Genomic DNA, 24,787 nt, shown 5'->3' on the forward strand with positions numbered 1-24,787 from the left:
CTTAAATTGTGGACAGCTACACTATCCCTCTCTCCTTTGTCATTGGTATCGGTCTCCGATCCGTACATGTCCGTCGGTGCCCTTAACTAGGATAGTGTCCCTTTTTGCCGCTGTAGCAATCTGTGCTAGTTACGGCGGCTTCCCTTATGTCACTGCCCCAGCTGTCTGTACTAGTCATATCTCTGGCCCTCGTAATCTGCTTGCTGGGGGAGCAGGCTGTTTACTCACATTGGGGACCCCATCTGTTAAATCCTCATGTAACCAGTTGGATGGTATTAGAGAACGAGCTATCCTGGGTAATCCTGCTCTTGCTCTGCTGTGGATACACAGGGATAACCTAGCGGCTGCTAATCAACTCTATTAGGAGGCAGGAGCTCAATCCGATTTGCCGTTCTGCATGCTGATTTTATTCTAGAAAAGAGAAAAGCACTGACTGAAAACGAGCTTGTGTTTAATGGTTGCAATGATGGGTTGCAAACCCTACCTAAACTTCTCCAGTGTTTAAGAGGTTAAGCCAGTTATGCTCTTCTTTGTTTTTTTTTTTTTTGCTGACAGCTCTTAATATGTAAAAGAAAAAGCTTCATATCATAGTGCATGTTCGGCATGGTGCGGGTGTTTGTTGTAGTGTTGTTGTGTAGTGTGCTTGTTGTCACCCTCCTGGTTCTGTGCTCTTCTGGCCCTGAGTATAATTCTGTTAATGGATGGGGGGGAGTTCCTTCTCTCCCAGACAAGCCTGTGCATATTCATTGCATGCTCAACAACGACTAACAAAGTCTCTAATCTCATTCTGCATGTTGGGCCAGTATAAGGTATCTCGTGCCTGCCTATAGCATGCTTCTTCACCAATGTGACTGGCATGTATACGTGTCAGCATCTCCGATCTTAATGATCTTGGAATGATGACCCTTGACCCTTTGTACAGTACGCCATCCTGAATGCCGATTTCATCTCGGAAAGTCCAGTATTCTCTCACAATTAATGGCACCTCTGCTTTTGAATCTGGCCAACCATAAAGAACAACAGACTTAAGTGCTTGCAAGCTCTCGTCGATTTCTGTGTGCTGTCTTATCTGAAGCAATCGTTGGTCTGTGACATTTAAATAGTCTGAATGATTAATCTGCGACAGGTCATCCAGGTGCAGCTGAACATTGCAAACTGTGTGTTGTGCACACTCAGGTGTAACACCCGCTGCTGTAGCTCTGCTAAGAGCGTCACTAATGTACATTTGAGGTCCAGGTTTATAGACAACATTTAGGCAATAGTTTTGTAATGTGAGCAACATGCTCTGTAAGCGTTTGGGTGCACACAAAAGTGGTTTCTTGAAGATTGATATCAGAGGCTTATGGTCAGTTTCTGCTGTGATCTTGTCACGACCATAGAGGTAGTGATGAAAGCGCTGGCAAGCAAACACAATACTCAGACATTCCTTTTCGATCTGTGCGTAGTTTTGCTCAGTAAGGGTCAGTGCCCTTGAAGCAAAAGCGATAGGCTGGTCAGCTTGCAATAGGCAACACCCAAGTCCACTTTTGCTTGCTTGAATAGTTACAGGTTTTGTAACGTCATAGTACTTCAGGACAGGCGTATCCGTGACCAAACGTTTGATCTCCTGCACCGCATTATCATGCTTAGGAAGCCAATGCCAAACTGCATCCTTGTCCAGAAGCCTTCTCAACGGCTCGCAAACCTCTGAGAGATGCGGCAGGAATTTTGCTAGGTAGGTAACAAACCCTATGAAGCGCTGCAGGGATTTCACATTCGCCGGCTGAGGCATATCCAGTATGGCTCTGATTTTTTCCGGGTCAGCCATGTGTCCATGGAAGTGGACCTCTTTGACCTTGAACTGCAGTTTTTTCACGCCAAGTTTTAGTTTCACCTGTCTACAACGATTCATCAGGTCAAGCAGTTTGCCATCATGATCTTGCTCTGCTTCCTCATCTGTATCCCCACAACCAACCACAAGGATGTCATCACCTATTGGTTCAATACCACTGAGTCCAGCCAATAGTTCATGTTGTTTTCGTTGAAACACCTCTGGTGCAAGGGATACTCCAAAAGGCAATTTGAGCCATCTTTTCCTCCCCCAGGGAGTCCAGAAGGTTGTCATGTAGCTACTTGCATTATCCAATTTACATTGTAAAAACGCATCCCGGGCATCAACAAGTGTGAACAGACGTGCCTTAGGCAGCTTGTACAAAACATCCTCAAGAGTTGGCATGATGTAGGGGGATCGCCTCAGTGCCAGATTCAAGAATTTGGGATCGATAAATATTCTTAGCTTATCAGGCTTCTTTACAATCACCATGTTACTTATCCAATCAGTTGGTTCAGTCACTGGTGCAATATGTCCATCAGCTTCATACTGGTCGAGTTGTGCCCTAACTGCCTGCTTAATGGCTACTGGCACATTGCGTGGTGCACATTGGACTGGAGGGACACTCACGTCAAGGTCAAAATGAACTTCCCCTGGTACAGATTCTACAGGTCCAGTAAAAACATCACTAAATTCCTGTAATAGAAGTTGTTTTGTCAAGGGCCCTTTGAATTGATTGTCCATCACGTTGAGCTCTGCAGGGAAGGAGAAATGTATCAGCCCTAGACGCTCACAGGTTGAGCCGGATAACAGTGGCTTTTGGCAGGCTTCCACAATTTCAAACTCTAGCTTGTGCCTTAGTCCACGTATGACACATTCAGTCTTGAAGAGTCCTAGAGATTTCATAAGGTCGCCTGAGTATAACATTAGTCTGGTGTCACTTGGCAGTAGACGTGCTTCTGGTGCTAACTTCATTTTGTCTCTCAAGCACATCACATCACATGTTGCTCCTGAATCAAGCTGGCAGGATTGGGGCTTAATATTTAAATTTAAAGTGACAAACCATTTCTTTCCTCTGGTTTGCACAGCGCCGATCAATTCACTGCTGTATATCATTTCAGCGGTGTGTGGTTCTTCCTTATATGCAGATGCATTCTCCATGGTGTGTAACTTTCCTATTGATGGCTGTCTTTTACTTGACAAATATACTTTAGCAAAATGATTTGTTCTGCCACAAGACCTACAAGACTTCCCATAAGCTGGACACTGCTCTTTGATTCTTTGATGCAGAGTCCCACAATATTTGCACGCTGTAGGGTCGGCAGCATTTGTGCTAAACGGGCGGCGTTGTTGCTGCGGTTTGCTTATGTGGTGTCGCTGCATTGCAATATTTATGCTGTCGGTCTGCTGTCTGTCCTGGTCCATAACTTTCATACGCCTGTCAGTGAGCTCCGCTGTACGACACGTTTCAATGGCTGTGTTTAAAGTTAAGTCACGTTCTCTTAGGAGACGCCTGCGTGTGCTCTCACTAGCTACCGAGAACAATTTTGTCCCTTATTAATTCATCCCTTAGTGTACCATATTCACAAGTTGCTGCCTTTTCTCTCAAGCGTGTAACAAAGTTATCAAGAGATTCTCCCTCTTCTTGTTTGCAGCATCCAAACACATATCTTTCATATATGACATTTTTAGCAGGTTTGAAATAAACTTCCAGTGCATCTAAAATTGCTGTAACATTCTCTTGCTGCCCTACTGTGAGGTTCAGATTGTGCTTATACACATGCCTACATTCACTGCCCATGATTCTCCTCAGAGTTTCTGCTTGCACTGCTGCAGATTTCTCATTCAAGCCTGTAGCCAGGGAATAATCTTCAAATTCAGCTCTGAAAGTATCCCAATTGCTGCTCCAATCCCCACTGATTCTCATGCCCTCAGGGGGAGGTATGCAATTCATGGCTGCCATGTTTAAGCCTCTGAGCTCTCAAATGTCAGAAAATCCACAAAGAACAGTCTTAGGTTGTAATTCACAAACCTGTGCAGTATCCCAAAGCTGCTGTGCTCCAAACAAGAGGCTCAGTTCTGAATCTAGCCACTTCTGACACCATGTTTCATATGAAGAAATCAAGACACAGTAAGCTGTTGGTTTGAGGAATCATGTTGAACTGCATAACTGCATCCAGGTCAGAGGTTGGAACAGGAAACAGGAAGTACAAGACAATGCAATATTACCATAAACAAACAGTCACAGTATTTGCATAATAACTCCATAACAGTGGCATCTGGGGGGGAGTCCATCTCACAGCAGTCTACATCTTCAGAGTTCAAGGTCATTTAATGTGACATTGTTTTTATATTAACCATCAATTCTAGTAAGCGGCATGTCGGTTTTTGTATTTGCTCTTTCCCCTCCACCCTATGCAATCAGGGCCGGCCCGACAATGGAGCCGAGTGGGGCAACCGCTCCAGGCGGCACTTTTGAAGGGGCGGCACTTTGCCGTCCCAAGCCCTTGGGAAGAGAAAGGGGCGCTGAGTGGTTTTCGCTTACCAAGTTGTCAGTACCCGCTCGACGCCCTTCTCTCGCTCCTCTGCGGCGAGTCTCCCTGTTCAGTCTCGGTGCCGGCTTGTAATGCTGAGTGTAGGAAGATTACCTAATTTCCGGCGCTCAGCATTACAAGCCGGCACCGAGACCGAACAGGGAGACTCGCTGCAGGACTGCTGAAAGGTAAGTACAAGGGGGGGGGTTAAGGGTAAATAATAGGGAGGGAGAGAAAGGGTAGATAATGGGGGGGGCGGCAGGGACGGAGTAAGCTGTTGGTCAGACATTCTGCACTGGAGCACTTTACAGATGCTGGCCATGGGAAGTGAATGCGCCTCCTGTAGAAATGGCTGTACCCTCTGATTCCCTAAATAAATTGGTGATTCATGTCCATGAAGCAGTATCCCTTTTGGTTACAATGGGTAGAATAATTACATTTTCTCTTAAATATCTTTCCATAGATTGTTGTTGAACCCCATCTAACAGACAAGGTCTAACCCTGACCGCAGGTGAGAGAGTAGGCTACCTGTGCTGATATGGGGGAATCCTGAACCTTCAGTTTATTATTAGATAATGATTAGGGTCTTTGGAAGCTGGAATGTGGGAAGCACCTGAATTAGAAGCAGTTTTACACATTTTCAGGACCAGAGCTTTAACTCCACTCCATACAACCAACTTTAAATGAAGCTGTAATCCCGTGCATTCTGCCCCATTCCTTGATGATTGTGTTTACCTGATGAAGGTCCAACACACCTAACATCTCTGAGAGCCGATCTATGTACCCAGCAATGTACACATTTTATACCAGCCACGGGGGTAACACTGCATCCGGAATATTCCATAGGCTGCTGGATTGTGACTGCAGCACCTGGGCACATCATTCATCATCAAACAAAACCTCATGTGAGACCAGACTGGCCGTATATATCATATAGCAAAGGAAAAGGGGGGTCAATCCGTTTGGGTCAAAATCATAGAGAAGCAGTCCTGTCACTTCACCCAAAATGCATCATTAACGGGGCTTGGAAAGAACACCCCGCACTCCTGCCTTCTGTTACTACAGAGATCCCCTATACAATGTATACGGTTGGTACTGATTCCATTAAACGAATCATTTTACACCCGTGGGGGTGTGATCTACGGCGTCCCCATCCCAGGTGAAGGCAAACCACGCCCACTTCTGTATTTACCTATGGCTTGAAAGACCCCAGGTGGCAACGCCCGTTCCGATCTGATTGGTTTGAGGGAGTGGCTACCCTGCGGACAGTGACGTCAGAGCGGCTCCTGCAGTGTGAATGAATCAACCTGCCTGAGTGTAAGCATCAGTCCGGTCGGGAAGTGCTGCAGCATCACCGACTAACCCGGGACAGCAGGAGCCAGGCCACAGCAGAGCCCCCCGCCTCACAGAGCCTGACAGCGCACTTATGGCTGAGCTGGAGGAGCTGGCTCTCCCTGGGCACTAATACTCAGCAGAAAAGCCTTTTTTATTTCACATTTTTTTTTGCAATATATATATAATTTTTCCCCAGCAGCGGCTCAGTAAAATGATGCAAAGCTCAGCGCTCGCCACAGACGGTTCTGTCAAGGGGCTTCCAGAAATTCTTGGGCTGCCAATGCAACGTAAGGCATTTTATTCTTTCATTGATTTAATAATAAAGAAATGTGGCAGTATGGAGAGAGCCGGGATGGTGCAGGGAGGGAGATGCTCAGCACTGGGACCTGATGGGATGCGGATACAATCCATAGGGCTTCTGGGGTATATTACAGGAGGGGGCGAGGGGCAGATACCTAATCACCCCTGCCCTGCTTGTAGAAAGCTCGGGGTAGGTGCCCGCTCCCCTAAGCCCCTTATACTGAAGGAGTTGGCCAAGATCTTAAAGTTTCACCTCTCACCTGATGCACAGATCGTCACTCCTAGGGTCCTCCTCAAACTTAGCTTAGCCTGTATCCTACCGGGGATTAACCAGTGAGCTTCACAACGGGTTTCATCTGGGATCAAATTATTATTACTATTGTTATTATTATTATTATTATTATTAGGAGTAGTATTAGTATTACTATTATTTTACATATTTTTGTAAAATCACCTTATACACCTTCAGTAGTACAGGTACCTGCTCTGAAACTTGAAGTTGATTATAGCTGCTTTTTTTGTTAAACACAGCATATTCTGCCACAAATTAATAAAGAAAATGGTCATTTAGAGAAGTAGAGATTTATGGCTGGGTTCTTGTAGTTTATCTCAATAGATCAGATTGTCAGAGAGTGGGTTATTACACCGAATATTGTTCTAAAACACTTGGACTTGAAGACTATCTGGACATTCCTGCATTACTGATCCAGTTATACATTATATACTCGCAATAAATATATTTTGCTGAAAATGTGTTGAGACTGACAGATAGATACACAATTTTGTGTGTACAGTTTTTGTGTTGTTTTTTGTTTTTCTTGATTTAGTAAAAAAATATTTTCAATTTTTTTATACCACTGTGAATGAACCTAAAAAAATTTTTTTTTATGTAACAAGTTTGAAAGATAATGGACTTGACATAATGTCGCAGATACTACTATATGTAACTAAATGGCTATATCCTCATAGATTGCAATGGGATAAAATGAGATAAAAGCAGATATAATAATACCCCAGATTTGTGGACTGAACACGATGACATGTATCACTGTTTAGATCTCATTATTTTCTATTGCAGTCTCTGGGAGGATTGTGGCTACTTGCATGTAATTCAGCCCAGTATCCTTTTATTTTCCATTCTCTAATGATTGTGAACTGGGATTGTTATTATTGTTGTTGTTGTTTTTATTATTATTACTTCATGCAAAGTTTTTTCTTTCAACGATTTTGAAATTTCTTTAAAAATACATTGCTGGTCCTAAAAATGACTTATTTATTCAGATATAATGTATACAATGTGTATATATATATATATATATATATATATATATATATATATATATATAAACACTCAAAATTCCTAGCAAAATATATCGCTGGTCTTAAAAATACATTATTTTTTTCTGATGAAATGTATATACAGATGATTGATATAAACATAGAGAGAACGAGTTAAATCAGAACATTTGAGTCTTACTATGCCTATGTAAACTGTAAATATTAAATCAGGAATGGTTTTTAATGCAGAAATTATATTTAACCCTTTGAATGCTAGGCACGTGAGCCTTTCTTGTCTTTTTAAGGCACATCTGGAGCCCAAAGGATTAGTTTGTAAATTCGCCTCCAAGTGCCACGTTTTTACCAGATATTATTACTGTTATTATTATTCGTTATTTTATAGCACCTCTGCTACTTTAATCAATTAACCCTTTGACTGTAATTGTAGATCCCCTCCATTTTAGCTTGTGTAGTAATAGCATGGTGACCACTAAAAACAGGGCAATATTTTCCCTTCCCTGATCAGCCAGCTCTCCTTGAGAACTCAGTCAGAGGGAGATGATGATGTGCTCCTCTGTGCAAATGACTTCCTGGGACTTGTAATAATCATATTCTATTCTATTTCATTGGAAATTAACCCAGAGGTGAAGTGCAGGCAGCTGGACGCATACATCATATAGCCCTGCCTGATCTTTATCCAGCACATGCTTCTATTTAGTCTATTCTCTTATACATTTTCATTAAGTATATGTACTTAACTTGTTACCTACTTTATTTGATATAAAATATATAATAAGATATAATAGCCACAGTTGTTTATTTACTTCCGTTTATCTCAAAATTGATAATTTTACATGTCTTCATTTTTTTCTTTACTTTATAACAACTATATCTTGGATAGATCCCCAATAGCAACCTGAGAGATCCCTGCACTTTACTGGAGATTATACTTGTTTGGAGCTTGTGCTGGGAACCAATAACATGTTTGTTACACATTAATATTATTTTGCGTCATAGACATTGATGACAGAACTGTGTGTACTTCTAAATATATATTATATATCCAAGCTATTTATTTTTAATACATATGGTACGAATGATGCCCTTACAAAAAAATTACTGCAGTTTTTCTGAAGTAATACTGCAGTTTTTTGGACATGAAAAAACTGCAATACTGCACTTTTACTTCATTTGTACTTCACTGTACTGCAGTTATTTTTGTACGGAGGTACAAATGCAATAAAGCTGCAGTACTTTGAAGTACAACTGTAGGTTTGCAATATATATAAAAAAAGTGCAGTAAATGTGCAGTAAAAGTGCAGTATTGCAGTTTTTTCATGTCCAAAAAACTGCAGTATTACTTCAGAAACTTCTTGCATTAGTTGGTCGGACAGAAAGCTGTCCCGAGGTCATGGGAGTAGTTCAGCAAACGCCGCAGATCTCCCTTGTGGCCGTGGCTTTGCTTTTTTTTTATGACAATGAGTAAGTTGTCCCAAACCTGCAACAACGTGGCTGCACAGCACGCCTCGCTTAATGATGTATCACATATCTAGGAAGAAATATCACACAAAACCACAAATTACTCTACTAAGCCGGCCTTAAACCTGTTATTAGCAGAGACTCCGCTGAGTAGCAGAATCTTTTTTTATTCCCCAACGTTCTTCCATTTCTAATCGTTTTGCAATCTTTAAATTCAGCTGATGACGGTCCAACCTCACCTATATGTTGCCGGATTAACCCCTTCAGGACCGGGTTTTTGTTACTAAGGTTGCGCTAAAAGCCAGAAGCCGTTTTGTGTTTTTGCTATGTCTTTCTTCAACTGGAATTTCTCTCTTATGAATTAGTGCACCCAAACAAATCATATATTGGGTTTTTTTCAGCACAAGTAGGACTTTCATTTGAAACCATATTAAGCTGGGTAGTACATTGTTTTGTTTGAAATAAACGTCAAAAGGTGGGGGGGATGAAAAAAACATTTTTTTTAACAGTTTTGTATACATACAAATTGTACACACATTGAACCAATCGGAAAAATGTATCCAAAATATATTCATTAAGTTGTCCTGATTTGGAGACCACCCAATATGGCCAGGATTTTCATCTATTTTGACCAGTATAGGCAAATATTGCAAGGCATGCATCACGTTTTTAAAATGTAATTCTTTTCAAATTTGGCACGGTAGGCTAATAACTGCAAAAGTTGTCACAGATACTGATTATCCCCCCAAAATTATATGTTCACCAACATCCCCCGGTTCCAACAAGGCCTCACATGCCTGGTTCATGCATTTTTGAGGAAGCTATGAGGGCAAAACTGGAACATGCGCATTCTAGTTTTCAAATTTGGAATTTTCAGAAATTGGTTGACTGGGCCCATATCCCATTTGGGACGTTTTGGAAGCCCGCAGGGGTGATCTGGTATCCATCACAGTAGGACAAAGGAGCAGGAGAGCTGCTAATTCAGAGCCAGGTCCATGTCGGAGCCACGCTTTTTCCCAGAAGAGTCCAAGAACCTCGTAACACTTGCAAGCAGGAGGTGCCCACGGTTAGAGGAAGGGCCAAGCTTCTTCTCCACACGTGAAGCTCTCACCTTCCCACATGGATGTATTCACTAACGGGTGTGTTTTGTAAGGTCGAAATGTTGCCCTTGTTGCTGAATTAAATACACGTCACGTTACTACTATTTGTGATAGTTATTAGCCTGGTCACAGGGCTGGTGTCACAGCGGTCTCTCAGTAGGACAGTCTTAGTGTGGTAACAGGGGTTGTGTCATTGTGGATATACCCCAGCAGTCTATTAATGTGGTCACAGGGCTGGTGTATTTACCCCAGCGGTCTATTAGCCTGGGCAGAGGGCTGGTGTCACGGTGTATTTACCCCAGCAGTCTTTTAGCCTGGGCACAGGGCTGGTGTCATGGTGTATTTACCCCAGCAATCTATTAGTCTGGGCACAGGGCTGGTGTCATGGTGTATTTACCCCAGCAGTCTATTAGCCTGGGCACAGGGCTGGTGTATTTACCCCAGCGGTCTATTAGCCTGGGCACAGGGCTGGTGTCATGGTGTATTTACCCCAGCAGTCTATTAGCCTGGGCACAGGGCTGGTGTATTTACCCCAGCGGTCTATTAGCCTGGGCACAGGGCTGGTGTCATGGTGTATTTACCCCAGCAGTCTATTAGCCTGGGCACAGGGCTGGTGTATTTACCCCAGCGGTCTATTAGCCTGGGCACAGGGCTGGTGTCATGGTGTATTTACCCCAGCAGTCTATTAGCCTGGGCACAGGGCTGGTGTCATGGTGTATTTACCCCAGCAGTCTATTAGCCTGGGCACAGGGCTGGTTTATTTACCCCGGCGGTCTATTAGCCTGGGCACAGGGCTGGTGTATTTACCCCAGCGGTCTACTAGCCTGGGCACAGGGCTGGTGTCATGGTGTATTTACCCCAGCAGTCTATTAGCCTGGGCACAGGGCTGGTGTATTTACCCCAGCAGTCTACTAGCCTGGGCACAGGGCTGGTGTCATGGTGTATTTACCCCAGCAGTCTATTAGCCTGGGCACAGGGCTGGTGTCATGGTGTATTTACCCCAGCAGTCTATTGGCCTGGGCACAGGGCTGGTGTATTTACCCCAGCGGTCTCTCAGTAGGACAGTCTAGCGGTGTTGTCACAGGAGCGATGATGATGTCACAATGTAGGGACGCCAAGCGGTGCTTCGTTTACCGTTTTGGGTTCACAGTCTGTTTCTTCCTCGCAGTGTTTACAGGGCGGATCTCAGACTCTTCACCCCCGGTGATTTCTTCCCGGCCCGGTGTCCTGAATGATGCCGGGCCCGGGATGCTGGAGCGTGTCCGTAGCGGCAGTGTTCATTCTCGCGGTCGCGGTGTCCCAGGTTCGGGGCGGTCTCTATTCCCCGGATGAGCCATTGGTGTCCCTGGCCGGGGCGACCCGTTCTCTCCTGCTCGGGTCCAACAGCTCCTGGCTCGCCGAGTTTTATGCTTCCTGGTGCGGACACTGCGCGGCGTTCAGACCGACCTGGAGTGCGCTGGCTCGGGATGTGCAAGGTGAGCAGCCGGCCGTGGAAATGATCCTCCATATACCTATGACCCTTTGACCTTTTTCCCCAAACAATTAGTGTATATTTTCTAAAAGGTACCTGTGTTTATTTTTCATAGATTGGAGACCGGCAGTATACCTGGCTGTACTAGACTGTGCAGAGGAGTCAAACAGGGATACCTGTAACGAATTTGGGGTTACTGGGTACCCCACAGTTCAGGTAATGTTCTATAACGTGGCGGTTCATTTTTGTTCTGTCCTTTCATTATATACAGCTGTTCGTTTGTTTCTCAGTATTCTTTATTTTCACTGTGCCTCCCTATATGTTCTTTTGAGAACCATGCTCTGTCTCGTCTGCCTGCCTGTCCCGTCTGTCTGTCCCATCCCATCTGTCTGTCCCATCCCGTCTGTCTGTCTGTCCGTCCGTCCCGTCTGTCCCTCGACATTCTTATACAATCTGTGCAAATCAGTAAATGTCTTGTTTATTTTTCCAGTTCTTTAAAGCGTTTGCAGGAAGTCCTTCGGAGGGTGTACGAGTTCCAGGTATGGTAACTAAATCCTTTCCCCAGTTATTTTCTGAATGTCTGTACAATCTTGCTTTGTTTATCTTATGGGGGAGAAAATGTCTTTCATTATATCCTTTTCCTCTGGATTGCTACCAAGTCTGTCTCCGTGTCTAATACTCTTTTGTTGTTTGTCGCTCTACTTTATATGATCTGTTTATTATAAGAATTATCTTAAATAGTCACAGTTAATCCTACCAAAAATACATATTGTTTCAGTAAAAGAAGCAAGTTTTTAGGCACATCCCAAGTTTTTGAGTTCAATTGAATCGGCAGTTTCCCTGAAGGAGCTCTGTACCCGATCTGTACATACAGATGGTGTGGAGCATACAGGGCAGCCTACACGGTGCAAATGGCTTTACAAATCAAAGAGAAATGAATTGGGAATATGTCCGAACCGGCCCCTATGCATGCTATTATCATAAAGCTTCACATGCAAATGGATTGCTGTCCTGAAGAATACCTGATCAGGATTTAGCACCACTTGGTGATCTCCCAAAAGGGGATGTATCCAGCAAATTTACAGCCTTTTACCCCCTTGATTTACGAGGTGTCACACACTTATTTAGCATTCTGCTGTATAGATAGTTTTGATTCACGTTGTTACCCTGCTTAGGTGACAAAATCCCTTCATTAGATTTCCTTCGAGAAAACCTTTGCAGAGTGCTGTAGGTTTCAAAACACCCTTTTTTTCATATGTGCCCATTTTTGAGACACCTTACACTACTTGTACATTAGATTTAATTTATAATATATATATATATATATATATATATAATGTGTGTGTGGAAAAATGCTGTAAAGAAAGAGCTTGTAAAAATGTGCGTTAATATGGGAGCACTGCAGCATCTCTTTAGAACAATACTGCTCTAAGCAACCTGAGACTTCTCTGTATTTGTTTCTCTTTCTATTAATCCCCTTCTGGTATTTATTTCTTGGCATGGCTGTTGGTTTTTTCTGTTACCTTGTTTTTCGTGATGGTAAACGCGGGTAAAGTGTACTAACGATCGTACGGTCAGACTGCGTACCTCGTTTCACTGAATCCGGTTTGTTTCATGTCCACTCTCCTCAGCTTCGTCTGTACAAGAAATCAGACAGCACATCATCGATAGACTGGAAGAGCAGAAGGAGTCCCCACCACCAGCGTGTCCTCCTTTGGAACCAATCAGGTAATGTAAGGATAGGTTACACTGTAACTATAACTGTTTCCAAGTCAGGAGAGAGCGTTTAATATGTCTCTCCGCCTGCCACTGTGCAACCGTCTGGTACTTGTGGTTAATCAGAAACCCTAAATCAGACAAGTGTCGCGTTCTCTAAACATGTGGTGCGGACCTTCGATGAATGCAATGTGTGATTGAGTGATCTCTTTCAGCGCCCCCAAGTTGGAGCAGTTCTTCGCAAACAACAATGAGACTTATCTGGCTGTGATATTTGAGGATGCGAAGATGTACATGGGTAGAGAGGTAAGGAATATATATCTATATATATCTCTATAACCGAAATGTCTCATACTTCTCAAGCCTTTAAAGAGCCTTCAGTAACTTTTTCTACTAATCTCCATAATTTAGAGATGTCAAATGTTTATGGATGATGCTCTAAAGATTAAAGCTAGTGAAAAGATTTCATAACATGAAACCTCAAGCTATATTAGTATTTTTGAAACACCTTGTCTACTCTGGACAATTATTAACATGGAAACAATTGGAGCTGTTCAGGTAGAACAAGAGCTCTACTCTTTTATTGTTATTATATTACGGTGTATGGGTGTCATTCCATTAGTAGGAAATTAATATTGGTGAATGGTTGCAGATTGAAATTGACACTGAAAGTAAAAAAAAAAGAAATTACTTGCAAATAAATGATTACAGTCCACGTTTTTTTTACAATTATGTGCCAGATTTCTGCCTTAGACTCTTTATTAATGGCTGCATGATATGGACATGCCCCGAAGCTGTAATTCCCTAACTAGAAGACAAATCTATCGTTTTTCGGTAGTCTGGGGATTTAGCTAAACACATAAATATGCAAGCGTGCATGAAAAAATAAACTATATTCTCTGCTTTCAAAATAATATTTATTTTTATATGGTCACTTTGGGTTCAACATGCCAAATTTACCAAAAAGATTTAGAAAAAGTGGTATATGCTTTTAAATGATTGTACTTTATTGACAAAAATAACGGCATATAACAAAATTCAAAAATCAGAAAGCGTAGCCTAATTTCTAGAAGAATACTCCTTCTTGGGTTAAACAAAGTAAAAGTAAAGATATTTGCGCAGGGAAGGGTAGTGTGTACATTCCGCTGAGAACCTGCCTTTGCTATATGCATGCTCCTGTTCAGAGCCGGCCTTAAGTGTTCTGACGCCCTGCGCGGACTACTCCTCTGGCGCCCTCCCTCTGGCCCTTCTCACTGCCTCCTCCCCTGTCCCTTCTCACTTCCTCCCCCCCCCTGCCCCTTCTCACTGCCCCCCCTCACTGCCCCCTCCCTCTGCCCCTTCTCCCTATCCTTACTTACCTCGTTGCCGGAGTCCTACAGTGGAAGCAGGAGGCGTCCGTCTTCCCGATCTGCCGCGGGGTGCGCTTCACAGCTGAGCGCTGGAAAAATTCCACGACGGAGTCACGGAGAGTGAGGGGCGCCGAGCGGTCGCTGAAAACTTCACGAGCAACCGCTCGGCGCCCCTGCCCGGGACTTAAATTGAAACATCGGTTTTTTTGTTTGTTTTAACTTTATTTAACATCCTCCATGTTAAATAAAGTTAAAACTACTTTATTTAATATGGAGGATGTTAAATAAAGTTAAAAAAAAACAAAAAAAAAACCAAAAAAACGATGCTTTAATTTAAGTCCCGGGCAGGCGCCCCTGTTGCCATGGCGCCCTGTGCGGCCACACAAGTCGCACACTCCTAAGGCCGGCCCTGCTCCTGTTCATGACTCATATTTATATTTGTTCACTATGCTTTCATACTAGCAGCGGTATAGGTTAATATTGACTGTAGATCCTATGATCCTAAGCCAGCCGCAGACGGTGCGGATCTCAAACAGCTGTAGAGCGTTTGGCTGGCAGTGAATCACAGAGCCCGTAGCTGGGGTTGATGTAAAGTACTGTTGGGTTTAATACGCTAACCTCCTGGGTGCAGGCTAATTGAAACCACGCGAGAACCCATTGATCTACGAGCAGCTTGTTTCCAGCTAATGTTTATTGAAAGGAATCGTTTGCGAGTCTGAGCTCCCCGATCTGTCATTACAGGTGGCTCTGGATATGGTTCAGTACGAAGGTGTCTCGGTACGCAGGGTAGTTAAAGACCAAACTGACTTGGTGGAGAAGTTCAACGTATCTTCATTCCCCGCTGGTTTTTTGATTTCTAAGAACGGATCTACCAGCAGAATTAACCTGTGAGTATTCTCCTGCCTTGGTTGTTTTTTTCCCCTCTTATCTCTGTTTTAAGTAGTTTGTTCTTGACCTTTTCTGGGTCTCTCTGTTAGTGGGGAAGAGACTCGCTCGGCGTATACCAAATTCCTGCGTTCACTACCCGGAGTGCAGAGGGGAAAACACGCTCTCATCGGATGGTCGGAGACATCTCTCGTAGCTACTGAATCACCGAAGAGACAGGCCGACAGGTAAAGGAAATCCTCTTTATCTCACTTAGGTCCTCTGTCTAGTATTTCTTATCTAATACCTGCTTTACCTGTTGTTCTTGTAACCCCCAGCATATTTTTTTAATATTTTCATGCTCTGTGTACTAAGCATTCATTTTTTCTGAATGCCGACCTGAACCGCCATATTCTGGAGTTTTCCAGGATACTTATATCTTTTCCATACTTTTTTCTAGCGCCAAGGTGTACATGGCAGATCTTGAGTCGGCTCTTCACTATTCCTTGAGGGTGGAGGTTGCTCGATTCGCGACCTTGGATGGGGAGCGACTTAAGGCTCTCTCCAATTTCATCAATGTGCTGAGAAAGGTAAGTGGATGTTGTTTAAACATTAAACATGTTGCTCAATTGCTAATGGAATTAGCAGCTCAATGCATATTAAAACAGCAAGATTTCCCCAAGAGTTTCACGATGCATTACAATGCCCGTTCTTGCAGGAGAAATTGCCTGTGGTTGGTCTGTCTGGATGCAAACCACAGTTTAGTGAATACGTCCTTCTGCGTTTTAGAAGCTGCGGGATATTTTGCTCAGGGCTGTTTGGTTATCCTGTAGACCTTTAGAGGGTTGACATGGTTCTAGGTGGAGCAGTTAGATAAGTGTATTGATTTAAGGTGTGTGTTTTTCAGAGTATGTACTTCGGTGTATCGCACAGTATTCAATTATTCTAGAAATCTGGGTTCTGAAAAAGCGTTTCCCTATAATTTCTTGCTTTCATTTTAAGAAATGTTCATAAAATTGCTTTGTTAAAAACCCTTTGTTGACTCTAAAATCGCACCTCTCCTCAAATGAATCGTATACCAGCATTTATATAAATTAAAAACATATATATTCCAAAAGCTAACATCTAACCCTTTGCTTGTTGGTGAATTCCGTATCTTACTGTAAGGAATTGTTTTCTCGAGTACGTGTTTTGCTGAACGTGGCACCTACGCTGGTAAAAATGACACCGTCTTACGAAGTACACTTCACTTCATAGCAATGTTTAGGATAACCCGGTCTAAGTATGTTTAAATGTGTCAAGCAAGTGTTAAATTCCTGTATCCTGCGATGAGGGCGCATCTTTCAATGGGTAAACCGAGTGACTGATGTGGATCCCTGGTATTAGCCGCAGCCATGAGAATTTCTTGTAGTGGCCACCGGAGGGCAGTGTTTTACTGTATGTTCTCAAAAACATTTTTCTTCCCCAAAAATACACAATTTCTGATATGAGACGCAATCTGGGGAAAACACATTATATCGCATGCCTGCAACTGGATTAAAGATTGGAAACCCAACATAAAAAACTTTACACATCAGCCTTCAAGCAATGCAGAGTGCCATGGTGCTTTATACCTAGTAAAGAATAATGAGATAGTTAGATGAGAATTGTTTTGTGATGTGCTGCAATCCCTTTTACCGTTGTGCAGTGTTTTTCTCTCTTGGGTTGTGGTGGGTAGCTGGAAGACTCGATGAAAATAGTTTATTGCCCTTATGAGAAGTCAATGAACGCGCCTGAAAACGCTAGATGTCGTGTTTTTGTTTAGAAATGTTTTAGTGGTATGTGGAACAAAGTTCTGGGGCGATAGTGTACACTTCTTCCTCTCAACACCGATCACCTAATGTGTGACTCACAATACACACAACACTTGTTTGACGAGATATTAAGGTAAAGAAAGGCTTTGGTGGAGTTGGTTCCCTGGCTTTCTGTAACTATATACTCCCTGTTTGTTATGAGACGTTATGTTTTATGAATTTTCTTTTTTCCAGTACTTCCCTGCCCGTCCGTATCTGCGTACATTACTGAACTCTGCTAATTCCTGGCTGCGCGCCCGCGCTAAAACCAAAGTCTCATACAAGGATTTTGAGGATGTTCTCAACAACAAAAATCAGGTAAGAACCCCAAATTCTTCTGACCTGTAATTTACATTGAGCTATAATAATTTTCTAGCCACTTACAAATGTTTCTCCATCCCAAGGCCCAGAAAGCTGTTCTGTCATCGGATGTGCGCTATGTTGGGTGTCAGGGTTCCAAGCCCCAATTCCGTGGCTTTCCGTGTTCCCTCTGGACCCTTTTCCACGTTCTAACAGTCCAGGCATCTGAAGTAGCAACCCTGGGAAGAATTAGACCCGGTAAGTGCAGCCAGAACACCTTCTCATAGCATTCTTAATCCAGTTTATTCATATATATTTGACAGATAACACATTTTTTTTGTTACCCCTAAAATATTTTTTGGGTCACTCACCTTTCAAGGAACCTGAACGTGAGAATGTATAACGCGGTTAGATGTCCCATCACCATATATTTTATGTATTTCATAAACGGGACACCATTTTTTTTAGAGAAAAATAACCCTTTCCTATTGAAATCTACAGTTTTTAACTTGTTTATGTTTTTTATACAGTGTGTTATGCATTCATATCTGATTAATTGCATTTTAGTTGCTTGTCCAAAGCTAAATTCCTGGGAGATTTTTTTATCCCAATATAATTGCTGGAACCAAATATATTTCTCAAAGATATGTCTTCTGTTTTGGAGACAAAGTCATAGAATGCCACATTTAGGGTGTAATGTTAGAAAATGTTTAAGTAACAGGGTGGTGAAGAAGTGTAATGTGGTAGACGTTAATACATTGGGAATATTTAAAGCGTGCATGGGATGGGGAATAAAACGTGAGCTAGGAATATCATGACTGTTGTAGCTTCGATTCTCCGGGCTAGGCTTAACTCCCCATTCAAACCCCCCAATAAAGACACCACACCATAAATATGGATGAGAAAAGGCCACAGCCAATTTTATTTATTAGAGTCATTGTCACGCCAAAACCTGAAACAATAAACATAGGTGCGTTAACAAGGACAATGACTCAAACACCAACATGTAAATATATACAATAAACACCCAAGCTTGCCAAGCAATCCAGGTACCATAACCAAATGCCACTTAAGGAAGGGACATACCGAGATGCCCCCACCCTGACCTGAGGTTCCAGCACTGACAGCCAAGAACCTCCCACCAGATGTTACCAACCATTCACTTACCACCACATTAACCCCCTGGATACCTGGCAAGCTGCCGCCCCACAGACTGTGACAAACGACACAAACCTACAAACAAAAGAAAAAAGGGAGGGAGGGTGGGACACACAACCAGGTAAGCTAACCACAAGAATGGTTCCTGAGCCCGGGAAAGCAGCCACTTATATAATCTACCCCCAACTCCACCCCCAAAATTCCCGCCAAAAAGCCTACCCCTCCTCCGCACAACAGTCAAGGCCCACTATAGCCCATGCTGGCCCCCCCGTGGGCATCAATAACGTGGGCCATATAGTTCCTCTCTGCTTTAAAATTCTACATTTCTTTATAAATGTTCATAAAAAGAGCATTTCAGGGAAGGTTTAATGTCCCGGACAGCCTCACCAAAGGAGAATGTATATTAATGTACTTTAAAATGTAAAAAAATGACCTTAAAGAGAAGCTGCAGCAAGAAAGTTCTCACTTTTGGAAATCAATGGGCACAATTTCTACACATTCTTATGGGGACCGCCAGTTATAATATTCACCAAGCCAGAACTGGAGCTGACTGGCGGTAAATAAATCATGTGTCGGGGGATATGTTCAGCCAAACACGTGTCCTCAATGGCAAATAGCTGGGATGGGCAAAGGGAGACTTCTCAGTTCTATGAACAGGTCAAAAGTTTCTGATCAGTAAATCTATCCGTCTTCTGTCGGACTCGTTCTTCGAGGATCATTTGTTTATGCCGCCGTTCCGATTCCACGCAAAGCGCATTATTGCGCTGCGGATCCTTAACGTTTATTGAACCGCTCCGTTTTGCCCTGCTCGGTGATCGATGTACATTAAGTATTCCTTTAAAACCTCCAATGTGATTTAACGCAGATGTAAAAATCAAAAGAAAACGATCAACTTTAAAAAGGATTTCGGGTTTAAGTGGCTGCTACCAGCCGTAAAGTATTTAGACAAAAATATAATCCTAAAATGGACAACCTATTCCAGAACAATTTTCTATGCTTAATGCCATTAAAAAGGATCTTTTTAAATGAAATGATGTAATTATCTTCTGGCTTAGTAGAATGAATTGCATTTGATTACATATATTACCCCGATTTCTTTACCTAATGCAAACCATTATAATTACATTGCTGCTGACTCTCTTATTCATAGTCTGCTAATACTGGTAACACGTTTTATATGGAAGAATAAAGGAAGGAAAACGGCATGCCATATTTTTTTGGAATATATAAAAATATTTCAATTGGATATTAGATTAGGAAAGAATATATATATATATATATATATATATATATATATTTTTTTTTACGGAAAGTCTTATATGAAGATAACCGGACTCTGCTTACTGCTTACTCTGCAATGTATATTAAATACATTGCAGAGTAAGCAGTAAGCAGAGTCCGGTTATCTTATTGTATTGGCTTTAATTTTAAGACAGCAGCTGTCGTCCACACGTCTTGCAAGTTACTTTGCTGGCAAATGTATAGGTAAAAAAAGTTAGTTGTATCAAGGCTTTAGCTATATGTGTTTGTCGGTAGGCACCCACAATCCCCTCTGCAGTGTAAGCAGTTGCCGGCGTTATATACTTTTGATAGATCAGAAAGAATTGTGGCTAAAAGCTGATCGTCATCCTAAAACTTTAGACGTGCTTGATCTATACATTTGCTTGGAGTTCAATTAGCAGAGAGTACAGATTCATTTAAATGTGTTGCTTGCAGTGGATCACGAGTGGCTTCATTGTTTCTAGAACATTTTCATTACTTTTTAAAATGTCAACGAATCGCTATGATTTTTAAAATGTGGCCCAATTGGAATCAGGCTGCACATCTGCCCTAAAAGTCTTGTGCTTAGATTTGGCGGGTAGGAGACAGCTCCGCTTTAATTGTTCGATCATTTTAAATATTTGACATTTTATTTAAAGACTCAGTTGCAGTTTTTGGTTAGCTTGATTTCGTGGATTCCTATATTCTTAGTACACCATTTCACTGCCAGTGGCTGCGTAAGCATATAGTAATTGGAATGTGATTCATGTATCGCCTCTCATGCGTTTTTCTTCTGTGTTTGCAGCTCCCAGTGAGGTCCTGTTAGCGATGCGTGGCTACGTCCAGCATTTCTTCGGCTGCAGAGAATGCGCCCAGCATTTTGAACGTATGGCCCAAGAGTCCATGCGCAACGTCCGCTCTTTGGATGAAGCCATCGTGTGGCTGTGGGAAAGACACAACCGTGTGAATAAGAGATTGGCAGGTGAGGGAGAACGCGCTCTGTTTCACATCCCGATTGCTGTTCCATATCCGGTGGGATTAAGAATTTAGCAGTTCTTTATGTGAAATCTTCTTTTTTCAGTGGTGTTGCTTAAAGCTTGCTTGTCTAATTTCCAAAATCTTACACTTTATAGTTCAGGACACCAAATAAACATATAAACAGCTAAACAGATTCGGTATGAGTTAGAAACCCATATTTCATGTATACACTGGATCTGGAAAATTAAGCAATTTAAGTTTTTTCCCTTTTACACCCAGAGTTATTTTATTCTTGTTATAGAAAAATTTTAAAAACTTTTTTAACGCTCATAATTTTTTGTATAATTTATTTTTACATTGTGGTATTCTCATATATATCACTAATAGAATAATCACAGGTTTTTTTTACCCTTAAATAGCTTTTTGGGGGAAATGTCCTTCTTCGCCTTTAAAGGACAAGTTATTGATACCATTTTATTTTTCTTTGAAAATTATTTGTTATTATAGCGCCACCTACTGACCCCTGACCATTATGACCACAAAAGGCCTATCTACGTTAACTTATTACTGCATCTGTAGGAATATTCAAATAATTTATGGGGTTTATATTTTTTTTTAATTCTGTCATTCGTTGATGACTTTTAAATGGTCTTAAATAACAACATTTTTCTAATTAGCACTTATAAAAGTTTATACATTTCTATAATTATACTTGTATTTCATTGAGGACAAATAAGAACCCCTGGACTTGTTGATAGCAAAATTCTAGTAACCTTTATTTAACTTCTCAACCCTTTCTGGTTGTTATCAAGCATCGACTCCATCTAAAACTGAAGCCTATATATATATAACATTTTTATATTATTGTGTCTTTGGATCGATGCTTGAAACAGAGTTATAATAAACAATTACTTTGTTGTAATGCGGTAACAAGAGTTTTAGAAATGCTTGGCTTGCTAAATAATAGGTTGTGTTTGCTTGTGACTGCTCACCCATCTCTATCTGTTTCAAAGGTGCACAGAGTGAAGATCCAGCCTTTCCGAAGGTGCAGTGGCCTACTGCAGCGCTTTGCCCGCTCTGCCAATCCAAAGCAGATATGTCCTGGAACCTCCCCAGCGTTCTAGATTTCCTGAAAGCTCATTTTGGCAAAAAAAATCTAGCAGATGAGTATCTGGAAGATGAGGAAGTGCTGCTGGAAAAACAGAAAAAGGCACACAATGCAACCCAAAAAAGGGATAAGAGAGATGTTACGGATGAGGAGAAGAAGTCTGAAATAATCCAGAACCGTGATGACACCGAGAACACACGTGATGATCCGAGAGAAGATGACGATGAAGAAAAGAGCGATGCATATGACAAAAACTCATATGGACCTAATATGTTTCTAAGCAGATCTCTTAAGGACTCCAGCCTGCACAAGGGAAACCATGCTCTACATCCAAAAACCCTTGTAGAACCTCGTGATGCAGAGTTCGATGAAGCTGCTGTGAGAGATCGGTTACTAAAGAGAGGAGTAGACGCCAATTACCTTATTGGTGTGGTGGTGGAGCGTGGGGAGGTGAATAGGAAAGGCCGTTGGGTGAAGATGCTGGAGGTTGGCTTCTCTCGTTTGGACATCAGCCTGTGCGTGGTTCTCTATTTCCTTTCCAGCATGTGTCTACTTGCCATGTACCTTTACATGAGTCTCAGGACACGCTGCCCCCGACAACGGTGCTCATATCTGCCAGTGTGAAGTGGACTTTCTCCAACCAGAACAATACAATCTGTTCTGTATTTTGGAGAGAGAACTGTTACATGTTTTTAAAGTGCCTTTAAACCCATTGGATTTCTATGCTATCATGGGTTGTCCATCCTAGGCCCAAATAGATGTTTTACTAGTTGTGTCAGCTTAACTGATACCTTAAAGTTTAATAAATAGTTGTTAAGTTGTTTCTGTGTTTTTATTATTCGTGGTTTGCGTCGTTATTGACATACGTATCAATTTGTTTGAATAACTGGTTCTTAAGGTTAAACTTTGACAGCTGAATTTCGTTGATCAATTTTTTTATTCCCTTGACATTTTTCTCATAATTTGATCCACATAGCATACACAAAGCCTTATATGCATAAGTAGTTTTACAGAAAATAGTATTTGTGCTTACAGGGCTACATGCAAAGGACCCAAGGAATGCAGAGCCGTAACAATGGTGTCTGATGGTCTTTTGATCTATGCATGTGCTTGAAATCTGCTAACACAATGCATAAATTCCAAGTACTGTTTCATTGCATAAATAAATGCTTTTCTAAAGATGTCCAAGAGAATGCCTTGGGTACATACTGTATTTGCCAAGTCAGATTACGGTATATATTTAAACATGGGTGTGGGTGGACTACCAATAATTAGATCAATTATACAAGCCTAGTCTGGCCTGTGGAATATCATTTACTGTCTGTGTATTTAATTTTATTATTCATTAAACATTTTTGCCGTGTCAGGTTTAAAAAGAGTTTGATGATTTTCAGGCAGATGTAAACATTACGGAATTTACCCTTTCAGTGCCAGGCAAATGAGCAGCACTTTGCAGTGCAGTGAAAAGTGACCCACTTTCTGTGTTTATCAGATTTAGCGATGGATCTGGTAACCCGCATTGTAAGTGTATGTTGGGTCATCTGCATTCTGAAGTTATAATGCTTAATTAAAAATAAGTTTTGGTTGCCAGTATGTGATTTTGCAATCACCAACTTATTAGCTATGTCACTTTATCCACTTAGACTGAATATTGAGCCTATATGGGCAGTTAGCTTACCACTGGTGAGCCAGTAATAGACATATAATGTAGCTTTGTATATAATTATAGATGTTTTACCTTTATTATGTCTCTACCCTTTCATCAACTTAAATTGTGGACAGCTACACTATCCCTCTCTCCTCTGTCATTGGTATCGGTCTCCGATCCGTACATGTCCTTCGGTGCCCTTAACTAGGATAGTGTCCCTTTTTGCCGCTGTAGCAATCTGTGCTAGTTACGGTGGCTTCCCTTATGTCACTGCGCCAGCTGTCTGTACTAGTCATATCTCTGGCCCTCGTAATCTGCTTGCTGGGGGAGTGGGCTGTTTACTCACATTGGGGAGCCCATCTGTTAAATCCTCATGTAACCAATTGGATGGTATTAGAGAACGAGCTATCCTGGGTAATCCTGCTCTTGCTCTGCTGTGGATACACAGGGATAACCTAGCGGCTGCTAATCAACTCTATTAGGAGGCAGGAGCTCAATCCGATTTGCTGTTCTGCATGCTGATTTTATTCTGGAAAAGAGAAAAGCAGTGATTGAAAACGAGCTTGTGTTTAATGGTTGCAATGATGGGTTACAAACCCTACCTAAACTTCTCTGGTGTTTAAGAGGTTAAGCCAGTTATGCTCTTCTATCTTTTTTTTGCTGACAGCTCTTAATATGTAAAAGAAAAAGCTTCGTATCATAGTGCATGCTCGGCATGGTGCGGGTGTTCTGTAGTGTGCTTTTTGTCACCCTCCTGGTTCTGTGCTCTTCTGGCCCTGAGTATAATTCTGTTAATGGATGGGGGGGAGTTCCTTCTCTCCCAGACAAGCCATGAGTGGCATCAAGGGGGGGGAGTGCATCTCACAGCAGTCTACATCTTCAGAGTTCAAGGTCATTTAATGTGACATTGTATTTATATTAACCATCAATTCTAGTAAGCGGCACATCGGTTTTTGTATTTGCTCTTTCCCCTCCACCCTATGCAATTAGCGGGTTTCCGAAGCATTCGGATGATCTTTGGATACCCAAGCAGCCCACGCCAATTCTGTGAGCCCCATCACTATATGAATCTATAGGGTAATGATTGCTATAGGGTAATGATTGCAGAAGAAACGTCTGAATGTTTTCATGGTATTTGGGATGAATGGGATGCCCCGGTAGTGGATGTTACCAGGATGTAAATCCACCCTGCATGAGTTTATTCTTATCTTTGCCCCGCATGGGAAATAATTCTTGTGATGTCAATGTTTGTTGAGTAGTGTCAACT

At 42.0% G+C, this 24,787-nt stretch overlaps 1 protein-coding gene across 1 annotated transcript; it reads left to right on the forward strand.

Moving 5' to 3' along the window:
- Positions 1-11,070: 11,070 nt before the first annotated feature.
- LOC128500945 (sulfhydryl oxidase 1-like) lies at positions 11,071-22,693 on the forward strand. The gene is made up of 12 exons (XM_053470319.1): positions 11,071-11,311; positions 11,423-11,523; positions 11,798-11,846; positions 12,939-13,035; positions 13,239-13,329; positions 15,114-15,259; positions 15,350-15,449; positions 15,665-15,826; positions 17,264-17,386; positions 17,473-17,626; positions 20,592-20,768; positions 21,778-22,693. The coding sequence occupies exons 1-12, from the start codon at positions 11,071-11,073 to the stop codon at positions 22,494-22,496; spliced, it is 2,160 nt and encodes a 719-aa protein (XP_053326294.1). The 3' UTR covers positions 22,497-22,693.
- Positions 22,694-24,787: the final 2,094 nt, after the last annotated feature.

This window comes from Spea bombifrons, chromosome 6 (assembly GCF_027358695.1).
Source record: "Spea bombifrons isolate aSpeBom1 chromosome 6, aSpeBom1.2.pri, whole genome shotgun sequence".
In the NCBI taxonomy this organism is placed as follows: domain Eukaryota; kingdom Metazoa; phylum Chordata; class Amphibia; order Anura; family Pelobatidae; genus Spea; species Spea bombifrons.